The following is a 21166-nucleotide window of genomic DNA, read 5'->3' as shown; positions in this document are numbered from 1 at the left end:
TGTACGATATGTGTTACATGTAGGTGAAGAGCATTTTAGCATCTCCTAGTGGTTGCTTTGAAGATTGCTGTCAGCTGATTGTACTTGTTCTCTATTGGTTATTTGTGCCCACATGGGTAGGGTCATAGTTTGAGACTAGCCATTTTGATTTGAGATTTTGCGCAGCAAGGTGCTTGAGAACTCTCTCTGTTAAATCCTTTGCATCCACCTGTGTTGAACCATGGAGAAGCTTTGTTTGTAAGTTTAGTTTACATGTTTTATCTTTATGGATAAGGATTGATGCATATTTTATTGTTTTATTTCATATTTGGGGAGGTTTATAGATAATTACCTAAATTCCTTTTTTGGCAACATGTAGTGCAAACATCTGTCTAATTATGTAGTATCAAGCAAGTATTTACATTTCAACACTCTTTTTACTTACATTAAGAACATTTTCTTGTGTATTTACCTTCAGTTTCACAGAATTTCTGGAAAAGCATTGTAAAAAAGCAAGTTGACAAACATAAACAAGTAAACAGACCTCAACTTAACCTCCACATTTGAGTCATCATTTAAATCTTTCGGTGCCTGGTACATCTGTTTAGCTATCTGTCACTTCATGTAGAGCCACGCACACAGGGAACAGAATAATATGCTTGCCTTTGATAAAAGCGGGCTGGTATTCACCAATAATCTTAATGAGACCTTTTTTAAGTCTAGAAGGGAAAAAAAGTGCCAGCAACTTGTAATCACACTTAAGAAGTGCGATAGGCCGCCAATTATCAATCATAAGTTTATCTTTTTGGGATTTTGGTAGTAAAACAATAAGGCTACGTTTCATAGTAGGAGGCAGAATTGAAATTCTAAGACAACCCTGAATACCTCAAAAAGCATCTTACGGATATCATTCCAGAAGTACTTGTAAAATTCTGCAGTGAAGCCATCTAAACCTGCTGACTTGCCGTTTGATAGCTGAGATATGGCAATATCTAACTCAGCAATAGGTACATCAGCTTTAGTAAGTCTTCATCAATTTGCGGTATTTTATCTTCGATGCAATTTCAAAAATAATCAGGCTCAGAGAAATTAAATTTGTATCAGGAGCTGTAGAAATGTAGCAATTCACTATCAACTGCCTTCTGATCTTCAATTATTGAGTTATTAAGTAACAGGCAATTAATTCATTCATTTCTGCTTTTTCCGGGTTAAAAAAGTTAGCAGTTTTTCTCCCCTACCTCGATCCATTTGGCTCATGAATTTATATACTGTAAGCCCCCCTGGCCTCATCCACATAAAAATATCCAGTTGAGATTGCAAAGAATAAAGTTATGCTCTTACCTCCAAATTTAAATCTATTTTACAACACAGATTATGAATCCTCCTTAATAATTCCAGACTCTTCTGTCTTTTCTCTGACAATGTCCTTTTGCTAGTTCTGTTAGCAACTAACATAACTTTATGCTTGAACCATTCCCATCTATTCAAAGGAGACATATCAATTTTTAACTTCAATAATCAGTGATTTTATCTCTGCACAGAATAACTTCTTGTTCAAGAGGTTATTATTGAATTTCCAATAAATTCTTATTCTAGAAGCACCTAAATCACTGTGCAAGGACAAGGTGATAGCAGAGTTGTCAGTAAATGGGGAATCTAAGATATCACAGGAAGAAACAGAGTTAAGTAAAATACTGGAAATAAGGTACAAATCAATTCTAGATCTTGAATATCTGCCAGCAGAGCTATATTAATTATATTGTTGAGAGCTGGTATAGGAAAGTTGCCATTTTGGGATAGGTCATTAATGACAGGATTGAAGGAGTGACAATTACCTTTTGGGGGAGTATGATGAGCTTTTGAAACCTCCTGCAACAATAGCCATGTTTCCATTAGATTCGCAAGGGAATTTTAAGCGAACATTTGAAATGTTGCAAAAAGGAAAATGCGAATTAGTTGAGTTTCCATCAACTGGTTTGAAGTGAATAAACTAGGCAGCGCAACACATAGTTTTGTCATAAGATGGCGATATAGACCAGTAAACAGAGCAGAAAAAGTAGAGGTTACCAACCTTTAAACAAAACAAATAGTTATATTTCCTTGACGAGAGAAAAATGGAGAGAGGTCTTCAGGAATTTGTTTCAATTGGGCAAGTTGTAATTGTTCTTTCATGTCAGCTAGTATTGGCGATGTTTCATGTTATCTGGAAATGCTGGAAGACGCCGAGAGCGGAAACAGCTGATCGGTCATGAGAGTTAAATGTTTGCTATGTCATTATTTATTTGACAAATGCATTTCCATTACCTGTTTTGTGCATAAACTCTTTTTCGACATTTCCAAAATCTACTTCAAGCAAGCATAAAATCTTTTGTGAGAAATTGAGGAAGTTTTTTCGAATTTTGTTAAGTTCTCCTACTGTGATACTTCAAAATGCGCATAAGAAAAGGTTAATGGAAATGTAACAAATTATTTTATCCAGAATTTAACATCTGCCTCAGTGGAGTGAGTCTCTTGAAAAATAAAACAGTTAACCCCTGGCTGCTCTTAACAAAAAAAGGCTTTCCTTTTAGTGTTATTTCTAATCCCCCTAACATTTAATGACAACACAGATAATGACTTGAACACACAAATATGAATGGAAATGTGTAGATTTAGAATAAACTTGGATTGACTGAACCAGTTTTGTTATGTGCAGAATGAAAAGTGAGTAACCTTCAGATTAACTGTCTGCTGTGTAATATAGTGTTATATAATTAAGAATAGTAGCAAAGATATCCCTTAGAACCAATAAAATAAAATTGAAAAAAGATTTGCATAATAGATACCTTAAAAAAACACTATCTATACTATAAATAGTAACAGTTTGATTTTACAAGTCAAGAAACTCAACTGATTTAGGTAAAGCCTCAATAAGAAAGCTTACTAATTAGTGCAAAAATATAAAAATATATACATAGTGTGTTTTTCATCCTACATCAATGAGAGTATATCTATTTGTCAAAGCGACTTTGAGACCCCTGCTTCTTGCTTTGGACACTGTGGTCCAAAGCCTGGCTCGGGTTTGAAGTCCTCCCTTCAGAAGTCCTCAACAAATTGTATCTTCCTCTCTCAATAGACACCAGGATTCCTAGACAGAGCCTACACCTGGTCACAGATAGTTCTGATTCCAAACTAAATGATAATCTGTCTGGGTCAGTTAGCTTCAGCTTTCCTCTATCCAATGTTAATTTGAAATGTAAATTCGACTTCTCAGAGTTTGTGTTAAGCTCTGTAACATCTTTAATCCCAGTTGTATTGAATTCTACAGACTTTTGAAGGTTAGCTATGGCCAGGGTGTTCTCCTACCTTAGACTTCTTCACATCGCGGCTGTTAACCTGGGAAGCAACTTTGTCAACATTACAGGTGAACTTTTTCCCCTCGTCCACCTCCATGTCAAAAATGCTTCTGTTCTCTGCTTCAGAAGTCGTGTTCCTACTGGTCACCATGTTGATGCTACAAATTAGCTTAAAAGATTGTGCTAGCAAGTGTAGGACGACGTGGATGATTCATTGATAATTCATGAGTAAAACAGCATTTCTTTCATTTTAAACTGAGAGACATGGAGAATACCACACCCCTGGACCCTGAACTGACTTCTTTGCCCCGTGGGTGTCTGTTAGCAGGACATTACCCAAAACTTAAACACACAAAATGGAGATTGAATAGACCTCCTGAGAAACCATTTTTGATCAATAATATGAATTATGGCCTGAACTAAACGCATAAACTGACCCTAAAGCCACTTGTACCAGAGAAAGACCAAACAAGACCCCCCACCTTAAATGGAATAGGCCTACATACACTCTCATCTCACCAGACCAAAGCCATAAACTCTAACTCACATTCCTGAGGACTTTTGTGAAGCCTCCCTGCAATCCTATTCATATGAATGGGGCCTCGGGTGTTTTGGCGACAACGGCGCCACAGTGGCCTGTGGCTGGAAAGTTGAGCCAGGGTCAACTTCTGGATTAAACGCAATCCAACATCACAGCCAGAGATCAGACTGATCAGAGCTGTAAAACCCTGCCATAAGGGAGTACAAAGACGTTACTAGGAGGAGGGGAGGACATTTCTCTTTGTTTGATAACGTTATAAGAAAAGTTAGACTTTGCTGTCGGCTTCCTGACTCATTTTAAAAAAGACGAGAGTAATAAGAGAAAGAGAGAGCTGAGAGCACCATTGAGAGAGAGATAGAGAGAGAGTGCAGCTGTGGTCGAGCAAGCTGGAGAGTGAATGAAGCCGGGTAATCAAATCAATAAAGTGTTATTTTCTGATTGTTTCACAGCAGTTGTGCTCTAGAGCACAAATAAACATCCTCACACCCCCACACACCTGCACTGCCTGATTTGGTCTGAATATGGCCTTTGACAGAGCCTGCACAAGTTGCTACCACTCCACCGTCTTGAAACGCCCTTGATATTTTGGCTTCACTTTTGCGTAGTGGTAGGAGGTGGAGACGTGCCATCCATCTTTATATACAGTCTATGCTTGTGTAACGGAGTTAGTGATTCTATTTGCCATTACTAGCCGTCTTGCTATTATCATTATTATTATTATTATTATTATTATTATTGTTATTGAATATGCACTGAATCTAATTTATTATTAGTCACCTGCCTCTTTCAATATTATGTTATTTACTATTTTGTTACTCTTATTAGAATGTGCAAGCTACTACAGAGTTTTATTTTTTGTGTGGACTTGAATGTCTCTTGAACAGGCCCATGCAGACTTGGCAGGTGTGCCCCATGTTCAGCCACCAGTCTGCTGTGCCCAGTGCCCATGGTAGGTTGATTTGTACTAAGCTCTGTTAATATCTTTTATAACTTTGTTTTATGGGTTTGTTTTATTTGTCCTATATGTTGAGATAAGCTCCCAGTAACCACAACAAGTATTTGGTGATGATGTTGAGTGGGTGTAATTTATGTGTGGCAATTTATTGAGCTGGTCAGTGATCTTGCTAGCTAGGAATTTATGGGAGAAATTGTCCCTTTCAGATCTGGTGTGTGTGGAGGAGGAAAACCTGATGCAGCTGTTGGCCATTGGAGAAATGGAGAGGCAATGAATGCTCTGACAAGGTGGGCACTGTTAAACTAAAGCATGCTGTGACCTTGGAGCTCATGCGAGAACACTTAGTTGAGGGTCGCCTGCCTAGCCATAAATGTCTCTCTGCTGGCAGCACAGTCATTGTGGAGCCAAGCGAGTCACAAACAGTGACGGCGTTGTGGGGTGATGGATGGGTCCCAGTAAGAGTCATTAACCTCTCCACTAAACCAGTGACTCTGAGGCGCAACTGTAAGATTGTTGACGTGTTCCCATTCGTGGTGGCTGGAGGACTTTGACGCAGAGTACTTGTATGTGAATGACCAACCTGATGATTTGAAATGTACAGTGACCAGGACTGTTGACCAGACTGATGCAGGCAGTGAGAAGAGCTTGACTGTTGACTCGGAGAGCTCTGTGAGCAGGCCTAGCAGTGCGACACTAGGTGACTTGTTGATCTGTTGATCAAGTATGAGTCCATCTTCTCCCATCACAGTTTGGACTGTTGAAAGGCCAAAGACTTTGTCCACCACATCCAGCTGAGTGACAGCAAGCCCTTCAGATTCCCATATTGCCGTCTATCCTTGTCGCAGTATGAGAAGTTAAGAGTGGTTTGAATGAAATGGAGGAAGGTGACATCATAAGGAAGTCTACTAGCGAGTACGCCTCACCACTTGTCCTCATCTGGGAAAAGATCTCTGGCTCTGCAAAGATTTCTGTTGGCTGAACACACGCCCTGTCAGGGACACGCACCCCCTGCCTCACCAGGCTGAAGTCTTGGTCGCTCTGGGAGGGAATGCTTTCTTCTCAATGATGGACTTGACCTCTGGGTACTACACTGTGGAGGTCCATGAGGAGGACAAGAAGTTCACCGCATTCACCTCTCCTTTTGGACTATACGAGTACAACGGACTCCCGCAGGGGCTGTGCAACAGCCGGGCCAAATTGATGAGGATGATGATGGCTATCTTCAGTGATCAAAACTTCTAAAGCCTCCTAGGTTACCTGGATGACATCCTGGTATTTGCCCCCAATGAACAGCTGGTACTGCAGAGGTTGGAAATGATGATTGAGAGGTTACAGGCACACAACCTGAAGCTAGCTCCTAAAAAGTGCCATTTCATGAGACCCTCTGTGAAGTTTCTGGGGCACATTGTGAGGAAGGATGGCATTTCTACCAACCCTGAAAAAGTCAAAGCCATTATTGACCCGGTTGAGAAAGATCTGATGGATGAAGGCACCAACATCCCCTCTCCTCCCAAGATTAGATCCTTCCTTGGAAGGGTTGGGTTCTGTCAACAGTTCTTTGAGGGATACTCCTGTATCAGCAAACCTTTGTTTTAACTGACATCCAGTGTGAAGAGGCCACGGCATGCCTAGGGGAAAAGGGGCTCAATGGAGTCTAGAAAGCTCTCCTCCTCTGACTGGACTCCAGAATGCAGCAAAGGTTTCAGGAAGCTGAAACTGACTATGACTGACATATGACTTTGAAATCAGGAACATTCCCAGCCCTAAAAATGTGGTAGTAGATGCCCTCAGCTCTGAGCCATTTGTGCAGCCAAGTTTGCTTCATCACCTCACAAGAGTCCCTTATGGTGCGCTCTTGGAAGAAGCGAATGGTTTGGACCTTGATTGTGTACAGGATGCTTTCCGTCTGTCCTGTGATCCTTTTGGCCGGCTGTAGGTGCACCATCCCTTGACCATGTCCTTGGCCTAAAATGACGAGGTGGCGGTGCCTCAATACCACACTATCTCCTCTCAGGCAATGTCTGCTGTGCTGGAACAATATTTGGACCAGGATTACCTGCCTCCCCATGCTTTCCTCAGCTCATTCAGTCCATTCAACCACCTGAGTTGTCTGATTTCTGCCCTCTGCCTAGAGAAAAGCTTATGGCTAAACAGCGTGCTGATCCCTGTTTGAGTTGGGTGCTTCACTATGTGGAAAAGCAGAGGAGGCAGTCAAGACAAGAATGTCCACATGAACCTGTTGTTGCGGCTCCTCCGACACTGGGACAAGCTCACCATAAACACAGGTGTGCTGTATCACTCTTCTAAGGATGTGGTGACAAAGAAAAAAACTTACCAGTATGTTGTGCCCCCTGTGTTAAAAGGAGAAGGTTCTCAAGGGTGTCCACGATGAGGCATGTCACCAAGGGCAGAGACAGACATTCTACCTGACCAGATGGCGGTTCTGTTGGCTTGAGATGGAAGGGGATGTCAAGGAGTATGTTCAGTGCTGTCATCGTTGTGTGTTCAGTAAGTCCTCTGAACCTGAGGCCAGGGCGCCTCTTGAGAGTGTTAAGACCTCTTGAGTGCATTGACTTTTGGTCCTCCAAGTTCCTCAACGTACTTGTAGTGACCATTTCTCAAAGCTGGCTCAGGCCTATTTCTGTCCCAACCAGTCAGCTAAGGCTGTCACTCAGCAGCTCTGGAACAATTTATTTTGTGTCTATGGCTTTCCTGAGCGGGTGCACTTAGATCAGGGTGCAGACTTTTCATGCAGTCTGACTGCAGAGATGCTCCAGCTCACTGGTGTTGAGAAATATACAAGTCCTTACCATCCCATAGACAATGGAGTGGTTGAAAGGCACCCTTGGAAATATGATCAGCGCCCTTCCACTTAGAGCCAAGCACAGATGGCCTCAGCTGCATGCCACAGGCTGCTTCTTTTCAACTAATGTTCGGCAGAACCTCCAGGTTGCCTGTGGACTTGATGTTTGGGTCTGTGCTTTTGGATGATCATGTGGTGAATTATGACACCTATTTACAGTTTCTCAGGCATGACTTGGCAGACCCTATTAGGATCGCCCAAATCTCATCAACAAAGCAGCAGGAGAGGCAAGTTGACCTTTACAACTGCAAGTTAAAAGGTGCACCTGTGGATATTGGGGACAGTCCTTTTGGCTAACAAAGGGGAGTAAGGTCTGAGGAAGCTGGCTGATTGCTGGGAGAGCCACCTCTACACTGTGGTGGAGAAACATGAGACATTTCATACCTTCAGACTCAAGAACTGTGCAACAGACCAAGACCATTCTGTTTTGTCGGGGATTTGGTTTTTTTTCTTTTCTTCTCAGAATATGGATGCCTGTATGTGACTTGTGATGATGTATAGGTTCAGGTGGTGTGATTGTACCGTTGTGATGTTGCAATATTTTAGTGGTTTATAATGTAGATGGGCATGTTTTCCTATGGGTGTTGAGTGTTTCCCCTACAATTGTACAGGCCCGGTGGGCTGCCAGGCCGACGAGAACCCCACCAGGCCAAAGAATATTTTTTAAATGCCAAAAATAGCACCAAATACCCATTCATTCAGGAATAGTACTCCCTTTAAGAAATAGGGCAGTGCATAGCGAGTGAGTGGTTGAGTGAGAGAGCGAGTAGCAAAGAAGTGACAGTGAATGCGAGCGAAGTGGGGGAAAAGGTTAGCAGTAAGTTGTCAGTCTGGCAGTAAATGTACAGTACAGGCTACAGCATGTCAATTAAGAAATGCTGCGGCTTCTGAAGACCACCACAACCTTTTTATTATTATCATTTTATTTTGCTGTATGTAAACATTCAGCCACCAGTGTGCTGTGCTTGTTGCCCATGTGTATATTTTCTGCAACTGCCGCTGTGAGAATTGGCTGTGGAGAGTTAATGCCACTGTTTGTTACCATACCAGAATAAATCTAGATCAGAGCCAAAAAGTGACAGTGTGCATGTCGTCCTTAACACAATGCAAGAGAGAGTACACCACTGCTACACTTGCACTCAGCAAAGAAAGTTTTTACGCTCAGTAAGGTTCTTTAGAACATTGGAAAGTTTGAATGTTCGAATGAAAATACAAGGCCCTGGTATTCTGCCTCTGCACTCTGTTGCTTATTCCTTTCTAGGTAACTACACAACCTGTGCCACTACACTGAAGAAAAACTGTTGTATAATCTATCTATCAATCATTTGAGTTTGACAACAAATGGAACATTTCAGCAATGTGTTATTCGGCCACTGTGCATTACACTGAATGGAATACAGCCTAATCCACATCTACCATCTCCCCATCTCTTTTAATGGTCCTCTAGTGTCCCTAGTGGCCACACTATATAACTTACTTATAGTAACACTCATGGATTTACACAGTAAAATGTGTTTAAGACATGTATCTATGATATATACATTGTTTCTTTTTAATGTGAACACAAATCTGTTGTGTAAGAGTTTACTCATTGCATATTATGTGGTTTGTTGTATTACACCATAACATAATGGTACTACAAATTTAAAGTTTTTAACTCTGTTGGTAAAAAGGCACATTGTCCTACATCTTATTTTATTTCTTAAGATAACCTGTCTTGGCTTCTGAACCATTACATACTGAAGTGATGGCTTTGTTTCAGAAAGAACAGCTGGATGCGTTGGTGTAAATGTACTAGAAATGCCACTGACATCACGGAAAACTACATGCCTTGGCATTTCATTATACAAAATGATATTGCAGCTGTTGATTGTGTCCTTGTAAACATACTGCAGGTTCAGCCACTGACAGAGTCAGAGCAGGAGTCAGCAGAGCTCCTTGGTTCCACCGTCAGTCAGACCACAACCGAGGTAAGATCCAATCAGCTTCCAGAAACATTTATTTTAATATACACAGACTTCAAAGCTCTGATTGCACAGCATAGAACAACTGATCAGAGACCAGTGAGACTGCTCAATGGAGGTCACATTAGGAAAGTAGGAGTAAAACTAAACCACTTGTTACACAGGAGCTATAAAACTACTTGGAGTTTAAAGCTATAATATGTAACTATAACACATTAAAATGTCTAAAAACAACTAGACCCATGTTATTTTGTTGAGTTGTGTGCTTACATTATCCCAAATGTTTCCAAATTTTCAAACCCAGAGAAATCCATAATTTTAATCAAGGTAATGGTCCGTTTCATTTGGTCACTTGTCAATGGTGTCATACCCCCTCCACCAAAAAGTACACATGCACAAGATGCAGGCATGGGCATTGTGGTCGTTCGCCACAGTGGCATCTACTAAATAGTTCGTGCGTACAAGATAATACTTGGTGTTATGGTTGTCCCTCACAATGGCATCTACCATCATATAACTTTTTTTTTTAACCCCCCCTGAAAAGGGAGGGCCCTTTACAGACCACTCATCAACAATGGATGACACCAAATTCATTGTGGAGATACAAAAATACACAGAGATCTATAACCCACAAAATAAGCATTATGAAGATATTAGAAAAAAGAAAAGAATAAATGAAATTTATAATTGAAGCTGAATGATGAACAGGCCCTTGCACCTCGCATGTGTTGGAGGTAGCAACAACCACAGCTCTGAATTTTCAGGATTATTGGACATTGTGTGAATGGTTAAAATATTATTTCCTGTGTGCAGTACATGGCGCTGGAGATGACATATTGGAAATTGTGTATACATTTGATAAAGTATGTGTCAATTAGGCCTCACTTCCTGTTGCTCTTAGACAATACTACATAAGTGAAATATTAATGCAGCAATAAATTTACCAGAAGACAAGTGACATGGATTTACATTTTCATGAATATTGGACATTGTATGTAGGAGATAACTATCGCTTCCTGTGTCCACTACGTGGCACTAGAGAACACCCACAGATTATATGTCATATTGCTATATATTATATGTAGACCTCACCATGTAAATTTCATGTAAATTGAGGCCAATTACTTTAGAACTTTTCTCCAGTTATGAAAAATGCTGAAAGTATTTAGGGGGCGCTATAGAGCCAACGTGTCAAGCCTCAAACCCATTTGTGATATCAAATCGAAATACTTACTAGTTCAAACATACTTGGAAATTTTCAGTTTCTGAGCAAACTAAAGGCCTCAAACATGTGCTTGTAAAATGAAAATTTACACATGAAATCCAAAATGGCGGACTTCCCGTCTGGTGAAAAAATACTCTCCAAGATTATTTCTGGGTAGAATGATCCCACCGAATTTCATGAAAATCAAAGCAACATTGTTCCAAAATGGCCACTGACTTCCTGTTGTCAGTTGGTGGTGCTATGACTATGACTTAATATTGATATGTAGATGTGTTCAGGCCTGGACTTTTATCAAGCATATGACATTTGGGCCAGATTGGACAGTCTAGTGGAGTTGCAACAACTTCATGTTTCATGGTGAGATATACAAATTGACTGGCATGCCACGTCAAGGATGTTCCATGAAAACTCATGATTTTGATAAGATTTCATTGCAAAGCTCTCAAGATGACCCCACCAAATTTGAAGTCAGTTGGTTCAAATCTCTAGGAGGAGTAAAAACAGCGAAAATTGCAAAAATAATTCAAAACGGCTCCCGTCCTGTTGGACTCAGTATGGCTTTTTTTTGTGCGTTCGGACATGATACATGTGCCTGCAATATTTTGTTCACCTATGTCAAATTTAAAGGTGGGGACTTATAATAAATATTAAATATTCTAGGGGGCACGCTCGAGCCATTTTGCCACGGCCATCCCCAAGACCCATATCATATATTATGTTTCCCTACCTCTGACACATGTGCAAGTTTTGTGAGTTTTCAAGCATCTCTAGCCCCTCAAAAACAGCTTCCTGTTTCATGGCAAACAATGCATCGCCATGGCAACAGCTCTTGATGAAAACTCAAAAGCTTCAGTATTTAGCATCATCAAGGTCTTACAACTTAAATTTGAGGTGGATCTGGTTAAGCTGATAGGAGTAGTTACTAGAAGAATGGGGCTTATGATTTCCTGTTGCCAGTAGGTGGCGCTGGTTTGATATTGGCCTATACATGTCCTCAGACCGGGACTCTTTTCAAGCATGTTGAATTTGGGGAAGATCTGATGATGAGGAGTCGAGTTACAACAGTTTGTATTTTCATGTCAAAACATCAAAATTTGCCGTGCCACCACGGCAACGGTATTCCATGACAACTCACAAGATTCACAATATTGAATTGTCAAGGTCTTAAGGCTTTTCTGACCAAATTTGACATGGATCTGGTCAACCTCCAAGTCAGAGCTTGTAAAAGTACAGAATCTGGAACTTCCTGTTGTCAGTAGGTGGCACTATGACTGTGACTCAATATTCACATGTAGATGTATTTGTGCTTGGACTCTTATAAAGCATGAGAAATTTGGGGCAGATTGGACAAAATCTAGTGGAGTTACAAAAACTTCCTGTTTCATGGCAAAACATCAAAGTTTGCCGCATCGCTGCATCAAGGGTGTTGGATGAAAACAAGATTTTGATAACTTTTAATTGCAAAGGTCTTCAGATGACACTGACCAACTCTGAAGTCACTAGGGTTAAATCTCTAGGAGGCGTTGCTTAAAATACAAGGCCTGAAAATGGCAAAAACTGTGCAATAATTGCACAATATATGTAAAACGGCTGACTTCCTGTTGGACTTAGTTTATTGCTCCAGGAGGCTTTTTTGTACATCTGGACATGATACATGGGCCTACTAAATTTCGTTCATCTACATCAAATTTAAAGGTGGGGGCTTTTAATTTGAAATTTTCTAGGGGGCGTCCTTGAGCCATTTTGGAACACCCAAGCCAAAAACCCATATTGAATATCATGTTTTGCCACTTCTGATGAATGTGTAAAGTTTAATGAGTTTTTGTGAGCATTCCTAGTGCCTCAAAAATGCCAAAAGTTAGTGGGGGTGCTATAGAGCTGCCGTGCCACACCCAAACCCATTTGTCATATCATATCAAATCAAACTACTTACTAATTCGAACAAGTGTGCAAAGTTTTGTGACTTTTGTGCGTCCTAAAGGTCTCAACTCTGTGTTTCTAAAATAAAAATTGACAAATCCAAATCCAAAACGGCCAACTTCCTGTTGGGTGAAAAAAGTCCCCCTACAAAGTTTCTCGGTATAATGATGAGAGCAATGATCCCATGAACATGAACATCAAAGAAACTTTTTCTAAAATGGATCTGTGTTTGGGGGCTCTATGGAGCCCGCTGGCCACACCGAAGCCCAATCACTATAAAAGATACAATTTTCCCCCACTTCTGACATGTGCCAAGTTTTCGAGCACATTTAGCCCCTTAAAAATGCGTTTTAGAGTGGAGAGGAAGAATTCCTTCAGTTTCGATAGTAATAGTTACTGTTACAATCGGGCCTTCGCACCATTCGGTGCTCGGGCCTTAATAATATAACAACAACAATAATAATGATAATAATAATAATAAAAATAAAAGCCTTCGCACTGCTAGGTGCTTGGGCCCTAATTAAAGCTGCAAGCAGCGATGATCGGGCCCTCGCACCTTTGTGCATGTTGGGGTGCGCTGCATTCGAAGGACTTTTGGTGAGGGCATGCAAATGTGTTCAGGACCGGGCTCGACTTGAATATCACTTCCTGTGTCCACTATGTGGCGCTAGAGAACAAACAGTAATTATACAACATGTTGCGATACATTATGTGTAGTCCACACCATGTAAATTCCATGATGTTTGTCCTATAAGGCTGACTTCCTGTTGTCAGTAGGTGGCATTATGACCCAATATTGACATGTAAATGTGTTCAAGTGAGGACCCTCATCAAGCCTCAGAAATCTGGTGCCGATTGGATGATGTACTTTCGAGTTACAACTTCCTGTTTCATGGCAAAATTGAAATTCGACACATCGCCATGTCAAGTGTGTTCAACGAAAACTCAAGATGTTGATGACACTTGACAAATTTGTCAGTCAGGTTAAATCTCTGGGAGGAGTTTGTTAAAATACAACACCTGCAAATGGCGAAAACTGTGCCAAAATTGCTTAGAAAAATTAATACAGTTGATGTGAGGTGAATTGGTGTATATACACCAACAACATGAAAGAAACATTCTGTTATACACAAATGATATAAATAACTACTCTAATAGTAAATGCATGTTCTTTTCTCATTTCGAGAACAATAAGGGTTGCATTTAAAAACAAAATAATGTGCATCCTAAAATAAAGTGGATTGATCATATTGGGCTCTTAGATCATTCCTATTTTCTGTGCCTTCAGGTCGGATTTGAGTGAGTATATTTGCTCCAAAGATTTGCGCTTTGTCTGTAGTGGCACTTCACAATTACCGCAGTCTTGGAGCATATGAGACAAACTGGTTTTGCCTGTGGAAAGTATTTCCTTTGTTTTATGCGTAACTACAGTCATTGTGTATTGGGCTCTGATCACTTCCAAATCACAGGTGACCTACGCTCAACCATGTACCTGTGTAGACAAAACGGTTCACACACTGCTGCGGCTGCTGATCTGCTAAATATGCTGCACACGCTATCTTTGCTCTAAAAGATTTGTGCATTGCCTGGCATGGTCTTGAAGCATATGAGACAAACTGGTTTTGAACTGCCCATTGAAGTATTTGCTCCATTTTACATGCTTAACTACAGTCCATTGTGTATTGGGCTTTAAGTGCTTCCAAAACGCACACCTATGCTCAACAATGTATCTAAATGCCTATGTCACTTGCTGCTGATCCGCTAAACATCCTGCTAACATTATGCTTTCTGTCTAGACACGGGGTCAGAGTGTCCATTCTTGATTAAAAGCTGTTTCCGCTGTCTACTTCTCTCTTTAGAGCACTTTTCTCTGACTTGTGTCATGCCTTGTCTCTGGTCTCTCTGACGTACTGCAATAAGTTGGCAGAGCCCTGATGCTCCGTCCTGCCCTTGCACAGAGTGAAGAAGCTTGTTGATTGCTCGTGTATTCAAAGTTTAATATTTAATGTATTGCGTGTCCAAATTTCACCAATTTCAACACTGCACTCCCTTTGCTCTCCAATGCTAACTTAAGCTACATTTTCACACAGGAGTTTATTATAGTTTGATTCACAGAAATTAACAGAACAACAGAGATTTACAGTTCTGTTAAAACCTAGTTGCAATGAATAAAAGTTTAACTTGATATTTTACTTGTTTGAAATATAGTCCATCAGTCCACTTGCAGCCATGAAGAAAGCAAAAACTCTAGCATGCATTCATGCTGTTGATGTCATGTGACTTTTATATACAGGATGACAATTATGGTTGACATCCACATCCTCGTCTGTAAAGATGCTGTGTTTACTTACCTGTGTTTACTGAAGGAACGTTCAAGTGAGCAAGAGTGCTCTGTTCGGAACAGGATTTTGAGAGTATTCAGTTACCTGCCACGGTCAGGTATTACACTGGTGATTGCAGCCTGAACTGAACTTAGTCAATGTTTTCTTCCAGGTGCCTCCCTCTGTAGAAACATCTGGCCAACAGCAGCCAATAAGTAAGTCTGTTACCTTCAAGTCTTCTACTCTGCTCTGAATACTCATATCCTAGTAGCACAGATTTAGAGATGACAATGTCTAGTCCATGCTTAAATATTTCACTTATCATTTTTCCTGCCATTCTAATGTATATTAAAGAGCTTTCCATGAACTGGAGGTCAGATCGACATATAATGGCACATTGTTTTCCACTGTCAAATAAATTGTAGTGTACTTATGCAGTTTTACATATTCCTCCATCTGTTGACTGAGTTGAACTTTCAGACTGAACTCTCTATCCTTGTGTCCACAGGCTGTGAATATGAGGAGCTGAGTGAAGCTATGTTGGAGATGGTTCCTCTCAGCATACGCTCCAACATCAAACTGGCTGACCTCAATGTCTTCTACCAGCAGCTGCAGCAGCATTTCAGCAAAAACAACAGGTGTGAGAGCATCTGCATTGAGTGTGGTGGAAGAGAGGTTACTGAAGAGTAAAACATGTAAACACATTGATCAGAATAAATTGGCTCATTGTAAGAGAACATCATTCTATCTGAGAGCACTGATAATAAAGTGTTCAAAGGTTTGTTCCTCTCACGTATCTTAATAGAGGAGTGACAGAGAGAAGCTGCTGTTTTTCAGAAAGCAGTTTTTCTGCTGGTCTTTCATAAATCAAGGATTTGCAAGATTTTTAACCTGGTTTGCGACTTGTCCAGTCCTAATGATGTGGACTTTGTTACATTACAAATGCATATATAGCAAACATAACATCAAACATATAGGTGATGTAAGAATATATAACTTTATGTTAAGGAGTGCAATGCTATCACTACATGAACTTATAGACATGCACACATGCATCACAACATGGTAGCAGATGCGTTCACCTTTGGTTAAAGACAAATTCATACATTTATTTCAACTTCAGAGGTAAGCTGGTTAGCTGAAGAGATACACCTGTGATGATGAGTGTTTTAGAACCATGGACAGCCTTAAGAGAGAGAGAGGCAATGGGCCACCTCCTAATAACAGCCTGCTGATTCATAAAGACAAAAAAAGATCTCAACACTTACTGAGAAATTTAGGCTTATTTTTTTCATATCTTTCTGTGGTAGCATAGCCAACACTGCACAGTTCAGTACCACATCACACCCCAGTCGCTAACAATCACAGACCAAATCCACACAAAATAATTGCATAAAACAAAACAATATGAAAGTACTACATACTACATAAAACCACATCCTGCTACATGTCTTGGTGAATGATATGCCTCATTGACAGAAGATAAATTCACCTGCACAGCACTGCACATGCTTAAAAATACATAACTACTGTTATTTCTTACATCAGTTATTGTACAGTATTGTATTGTAAAGCTTTAACAGTGCACTGTGACAGAGAACTGACAGACTCATCTCTTCTCTATGATAGGACAACAGACTGACAGCCCTTGTAACATTGTACTCAGAAACATCATAAGTCGCAGTTGAGTAGACTAGTGGTTTGGTTATGGTGCATTTTCACATGCAATTTAAATGTTTCCATATTTTAAAAAAAGGGGGAAACATTTACATTAAGTGCGTTTTATGAGTCAATGCTTCCAAACATACCAAAACTGTTGAGCTCTTACCTATTAAAAACTCTATGCAGTTATCCTGCAGCTAAAGACATGACAACTCACGGTTGCCTGTTGTCATGGTAACACAACTCAGCAGTTGTGAGCTCAGCAGTCATAAAAATCAGAGCAGTGATGTAAAGATTTGAGACAAAAAACAGCTTAAAGAAATGCTGAAACATCTCAAAACAGAGACAACTGAATCTGAGCCGAACAACAAAACTCAAATCAGACTGAACATGACTCAGCATTGTTTGCTGGACAGGTTTTAGCTACTTGGGGAAGATGGATATCCATCATTGTCCTATAGCACATTCACTATGGTATTACATGTTGTATGGCTCTCATCATTGATAAACACAAAAAATAGACAAGTATAATACTTACATGACCCCTTTCCCTCTTAGTAGCGCTGCTTATGTCCTCACCGATTCTTCAACTGTATTAGTTTTGAGGAGATGAACACACAAATCTGTTGACAAAACTGATGCTTCAGTTAAACTGTTCTTTACTAAACAGATTTGCTCAGTAGAGTCTGTCTGAAAACTTGCTATCTGTGTGTAATGCAACACTGTATCGTTCTATTTAAAATACTTGAATTGAAATCTGTTATTAGATTATATTACAGTAAAGTTCTGTGTAACAGTGCCTTCCTGTCTCCTGATGTCCTGCAGTGGCTCCCTCAGTGTGCAGAAAATGAAGCAGATGAAAATGAAGGTGACTGATGCCAAGCTGATGGTCCTGCAGCACCTCTCTGTAGTCGAGCCTGACAGGAAAGGCCACTTTCACCTTGTGATGTAAGATGGATCAACAACTGGAGACTGTGGATAGTGTGTGTGCTGGATTTGGCTGCTGGACTATAAAGGGTGAGCTCACTGAAGGATCAAGCACCTAGTGTTGCATGTGAGTGATACAGATACTCCTGTATTATACAACAGACTAATTGATATCAATCAAAGGGTGTAGTAGTATTAAGGGATAAGACTGGCAATTTTCTATATTTTTCTCATTGTCATCAGATCTCATGTTTGGAACCGAACCAACAATGAACTGATCAAATGAACAAGTATTGTGTGTGTAACCAAAGTCTGATATATTTTATTCCTCTGTGCTGTAGACCTTCGTTGTTGTCCAAAAACTAATAAAAACACATTAATGAGCCACACCGCTGCACTGGGTGACATGTCCCTTCACCCTGATGGTAGTTTGTTTAGAAACAGCTCCAAAGAGTAAAAACAGCGATAAGATAGTAACCCTCCGTAGTGAGTTTCCTTGCACCGCAGACACCACTGAACATGTGTGGACACGTGCCTCCGTTTACAGCTTCACTAGCTTGTTGTGCTGCTCAACACAACCTCTTGGCTTTGTGCTACACTGTAAATTTCTCAAAGGAGTTCAGTACAAAGTCAAGAAGAGCCCGCCTTTAATGCCATTAATTTGGCTAGCATGGTCTCTAACATTCATATTCACCTTCACATCTATGGACAAATGTGAGAGTTCATGTTGTGAGGGTTCAGGTGTGTAGTATGAAATTCAGAATGTTCTTGCTGTGGGGGGATTTATCATTCAGATTTATGTTCCTTTGAGGAGAGGAGATCTGTCACAGAAAACACAGGCTGTTTTGGTGGAGGGATGGCATTGTTTTAAAATCGATTGGTGTCTTTGTATATCACTTTTATCCTCATATCTTTATACAGCACAAAGTAAAATAAACACTTTTGTATACAATGTTTCATTTGTCCTCATTTCATGGAGATGTTAAGCTCAAATGCCTGTAATGTATGAACCTGGTGACTCAATCAGACCTCTAGGATAGTGTGAATTCTACCTGCTGCTAAAGAAATGATCTGTGTACATCAAAATAATTTCTGAAAATGAATTGAATAAAAAAAATATTATTAATATTATTAAACCTTTATTAAACCAGGTGAATACAGTATAAAATGATTACAGCACTGGCTTTAGTAAATTGGAGTAAAATTATAAAAATTGATAGAATCACAAACTTTCCTGGAAATGGCAAACTAGCAACAGTGCACTACAAACAAAATATCCTTGGAAGTACAACACTAATAACAAAACTAATCTGCATTTTCACACAAACACAACAGTTTCCTTTGATTTGTTTGGCTGATGAAGAATCTGGTCCCCCTGTACTCAAGTGGCACTGATGAAACTTCACCATTCTAAAACACACAGATCAGATCCGCCAGTCACCGTGATGTCACAACTGGGAAAAACAATGATATTTTGTAAATAATTAATTCAAGGACTTATTCAGATGAGTGTACTGCTAGAGCTGGCCTTTAAATATGGTGTAACAGCATTATTACTAGCCAACTGTTGTGGATCATGAATAATAAAGCAGGCAGTTCAGCTGACTTGAGAGTTTCAAACATTTCAATTCAACTCATATGATTCTGCCACAACTTCTGTGAGCTAAACATGTTAAATCAAACTTTAAAGGCTGCAGCTGTCAGCTATTACTTCAGTTTCCGCTGAAATAAACTTATTTCCTTTGTACTTTGTGTGCTGCCTCCATGTTGCTGTACTGTAATCAACTGAAGTATTGTTTGGGTAACATAGGGGTGCAAACACTCTGAGGTATTGCACTTTTCTAAATAATTTTATAAAATGGGTCTGCCTTAACTTTTATTGTAGGTTAGAAAGCTAAAAAATGCAAGCAAGCATGTACAATATGTGTATGGTATTAATTTAGCGTGTTTACCCTGCACTTAATTTGTAACAGTGCTGTTTGTTTACAGGCAGAGCGCTGACTGACATTTATTTTAGTATGGTCAATTTTATCAGGTGCGACAGTCTGGGAAATTGTAATTTTTTCCTGTTATTAGACTGACAGGTTTTCAGACTGATTAGTGGAGCAGCAAGCATGTGTACACAAAGCTTTTTTAATCTGTCAAAGATGTCTTTTTGTGTATAGTCATATTCTGCCCCCAGTTTCACAAATACACTGTATGTAAAAGGCTGTCTTAACTTGGGAAAAAGAAACAAGACACATCTTAAACTTTACCAATTGACAGTGTTTTCCGACAGCTTGTGTGCAGGGTCTCCTCCTCCATCATCAGTCTGCCCCTCAAACACCTGACACCTAGACATGGGAGGCACTATTATATTGTATATTGTGCAGTGCATAACTATATGAATACTTGTCATTTTAAGACTGACTGCAACAACTCTATAATACAGAGGTATCAAGCAGTATAACAAGACTAAAATTATGCACTGTGCATATTTTGTTGCTATTCTGAGAGGCCTAGAAGAAATTAGGATTGCAAAATCAATCAGATGAATCACCTGAGGACCAGGAGCCATTTTCACAAGGTATCTTGTCTTACTACTGGGAGTCCTCCAAGAGTTTCCTAATTCACAAAGCTGCTGAAAGCAACTTTTAGTGTGGAACTGAGAGAACTCCTAAACTAAGAGAAGGGGTGGCATTTAACCTGTTGCTGTGGATGACATCATGTTTCATCAATGAACCTAGTATGTTCACAGTAATTGATTGACAGGTGGCCGATCTGTGTTAGTGAATGTGAAATCAAACAATGAAGAAAGAAACAATAGAAGGATAAAGAAAGATACATGGAAAGATTTCATTAAGTTATGGGTTTTATACTCTGTGACACAGATTTCATACATGAAGATAAATAAGATGGACTTGTCAAGTGAATTGCATCTATCATCAAACACCATCTGCTTGTTGATATTGTGTTGTTTTTTGTTTTTTTTCAGTAGATCAAAAAGCTCTTCATCCTTTGATGGGTAAATTTACAGCACCGAGAAATCAGCTTTATATATTTACTGTGGTTGTTGATTAATGTACACTTAAAGGTTCTCTATGTAGAATTGTGAAGCAATTCACATGTATTAATGTTTTTTATTGCCAATGAGTGAACAGGTAGTAATGTAATGTAAAAATTAAGACCTTCCCCAACTTTCCAAGTTGTCTGTAACAGCCTGTGGACTGATTTCTATTTGAAGGACCCAGGCTGGATTTCCAACAGAAGTGACGTTTTTGCACGCTCCCAAGTGCCTTGCCTCTCTCCCGCTAACTTCAACAAACCACCAGCATAACGACACAACACAACAAAAATGGTGCTATCCGAGTAGAAAGACCCTGCAGATATTAACTCTCTAGCTAATGAGACAGCGAGCTGCCCTTGTCAACCACTACACATTTCAGCACAAAACACCCCTGCAATGACAAGTTGCCCTCTCCCAAGCGTGCACAC

General features: G+C 39.9%; 2 protein-coding genes across 11 annotated transcripts in view; one reads left to right on the top strand and one right to left on the bottom strand.

The window, feature by feature from the left end:
* Window positions 1-18029, top strand: part of ska2 (spindle and kinetochore associated complex subunit 2) — a 29000-nt gene extending 10971 nt beyond the window's left edge. For 2 of the 3 annotated variants that reach the window (XM_042431231.1, XM_042431230.1), the window contains exons 4-7: window positions 9569-9643; window positions 15276-15318; window positions 15612-15741; window positions 17591-18029. In XM_042431231.1, the coding sequence (XP_042287165.1) occupies window positions 9569-9643; window positions 15276-15318; window positions 15612-15741; window positions 17591-17717 (375 nt within the window). In that variant the 3' untranslated portion in view covers window positions 17718-18029. The remainder of the gene's footprint in view (window positions 1-9568; window positions 9644-15275; window positions 15319-15611; window positions 15742-17590) is intronic. The other variant, XM_042431232.1, reaches the window with a different exon arrangement.
* Window positions 18030-18814: 785 nt separating this feature from the next.
* The window catches only part of LOC121909836, a 57754-nt gene continuing 55402 nt past the window's right edge, over window positions 18815-21166 (bottom strand). For 7 of the 8 annotated variants that reach the window (XM_042430594.1, XM_042430591.1, XM_042430588.1 and 4 more), the window contains 2 exons: window positions 19948-20025; window positions 18815-19146 (listed from right to left, as the gene is read on the bottom strand). In XM_042430594.1, the coding sequence (XP_042286528.1) occupies window positions 19095-19146; window positions 19948-20025 (130 nt within the window). In that variant the 3' untranslated portion in view covers window positions 18815-19094. The remainder of the gene's footprint in view (window positions 19147-19947; window positions 20026-21166) is intronic. The other variant, XM_042430593.1, reaches the window with a different exon arrangement.

The sequence above is a fragment of the Thunnus maccoyii genome, chromosome 13, assembly GCF_910596095.1.
Source record: "Thunnus maccoyii chromosome 13, fThuMac1.1, whole genome shotgun sequence".
NCBI lineage: Eukaryota > Metazoa > Chordata > Actinopteri > Scombriformes > Scombridae > Thunnus > Thunnus maccoyii.
This window is presented reverse-complemented; position numbering and strand designations above follow the sequence as displayed.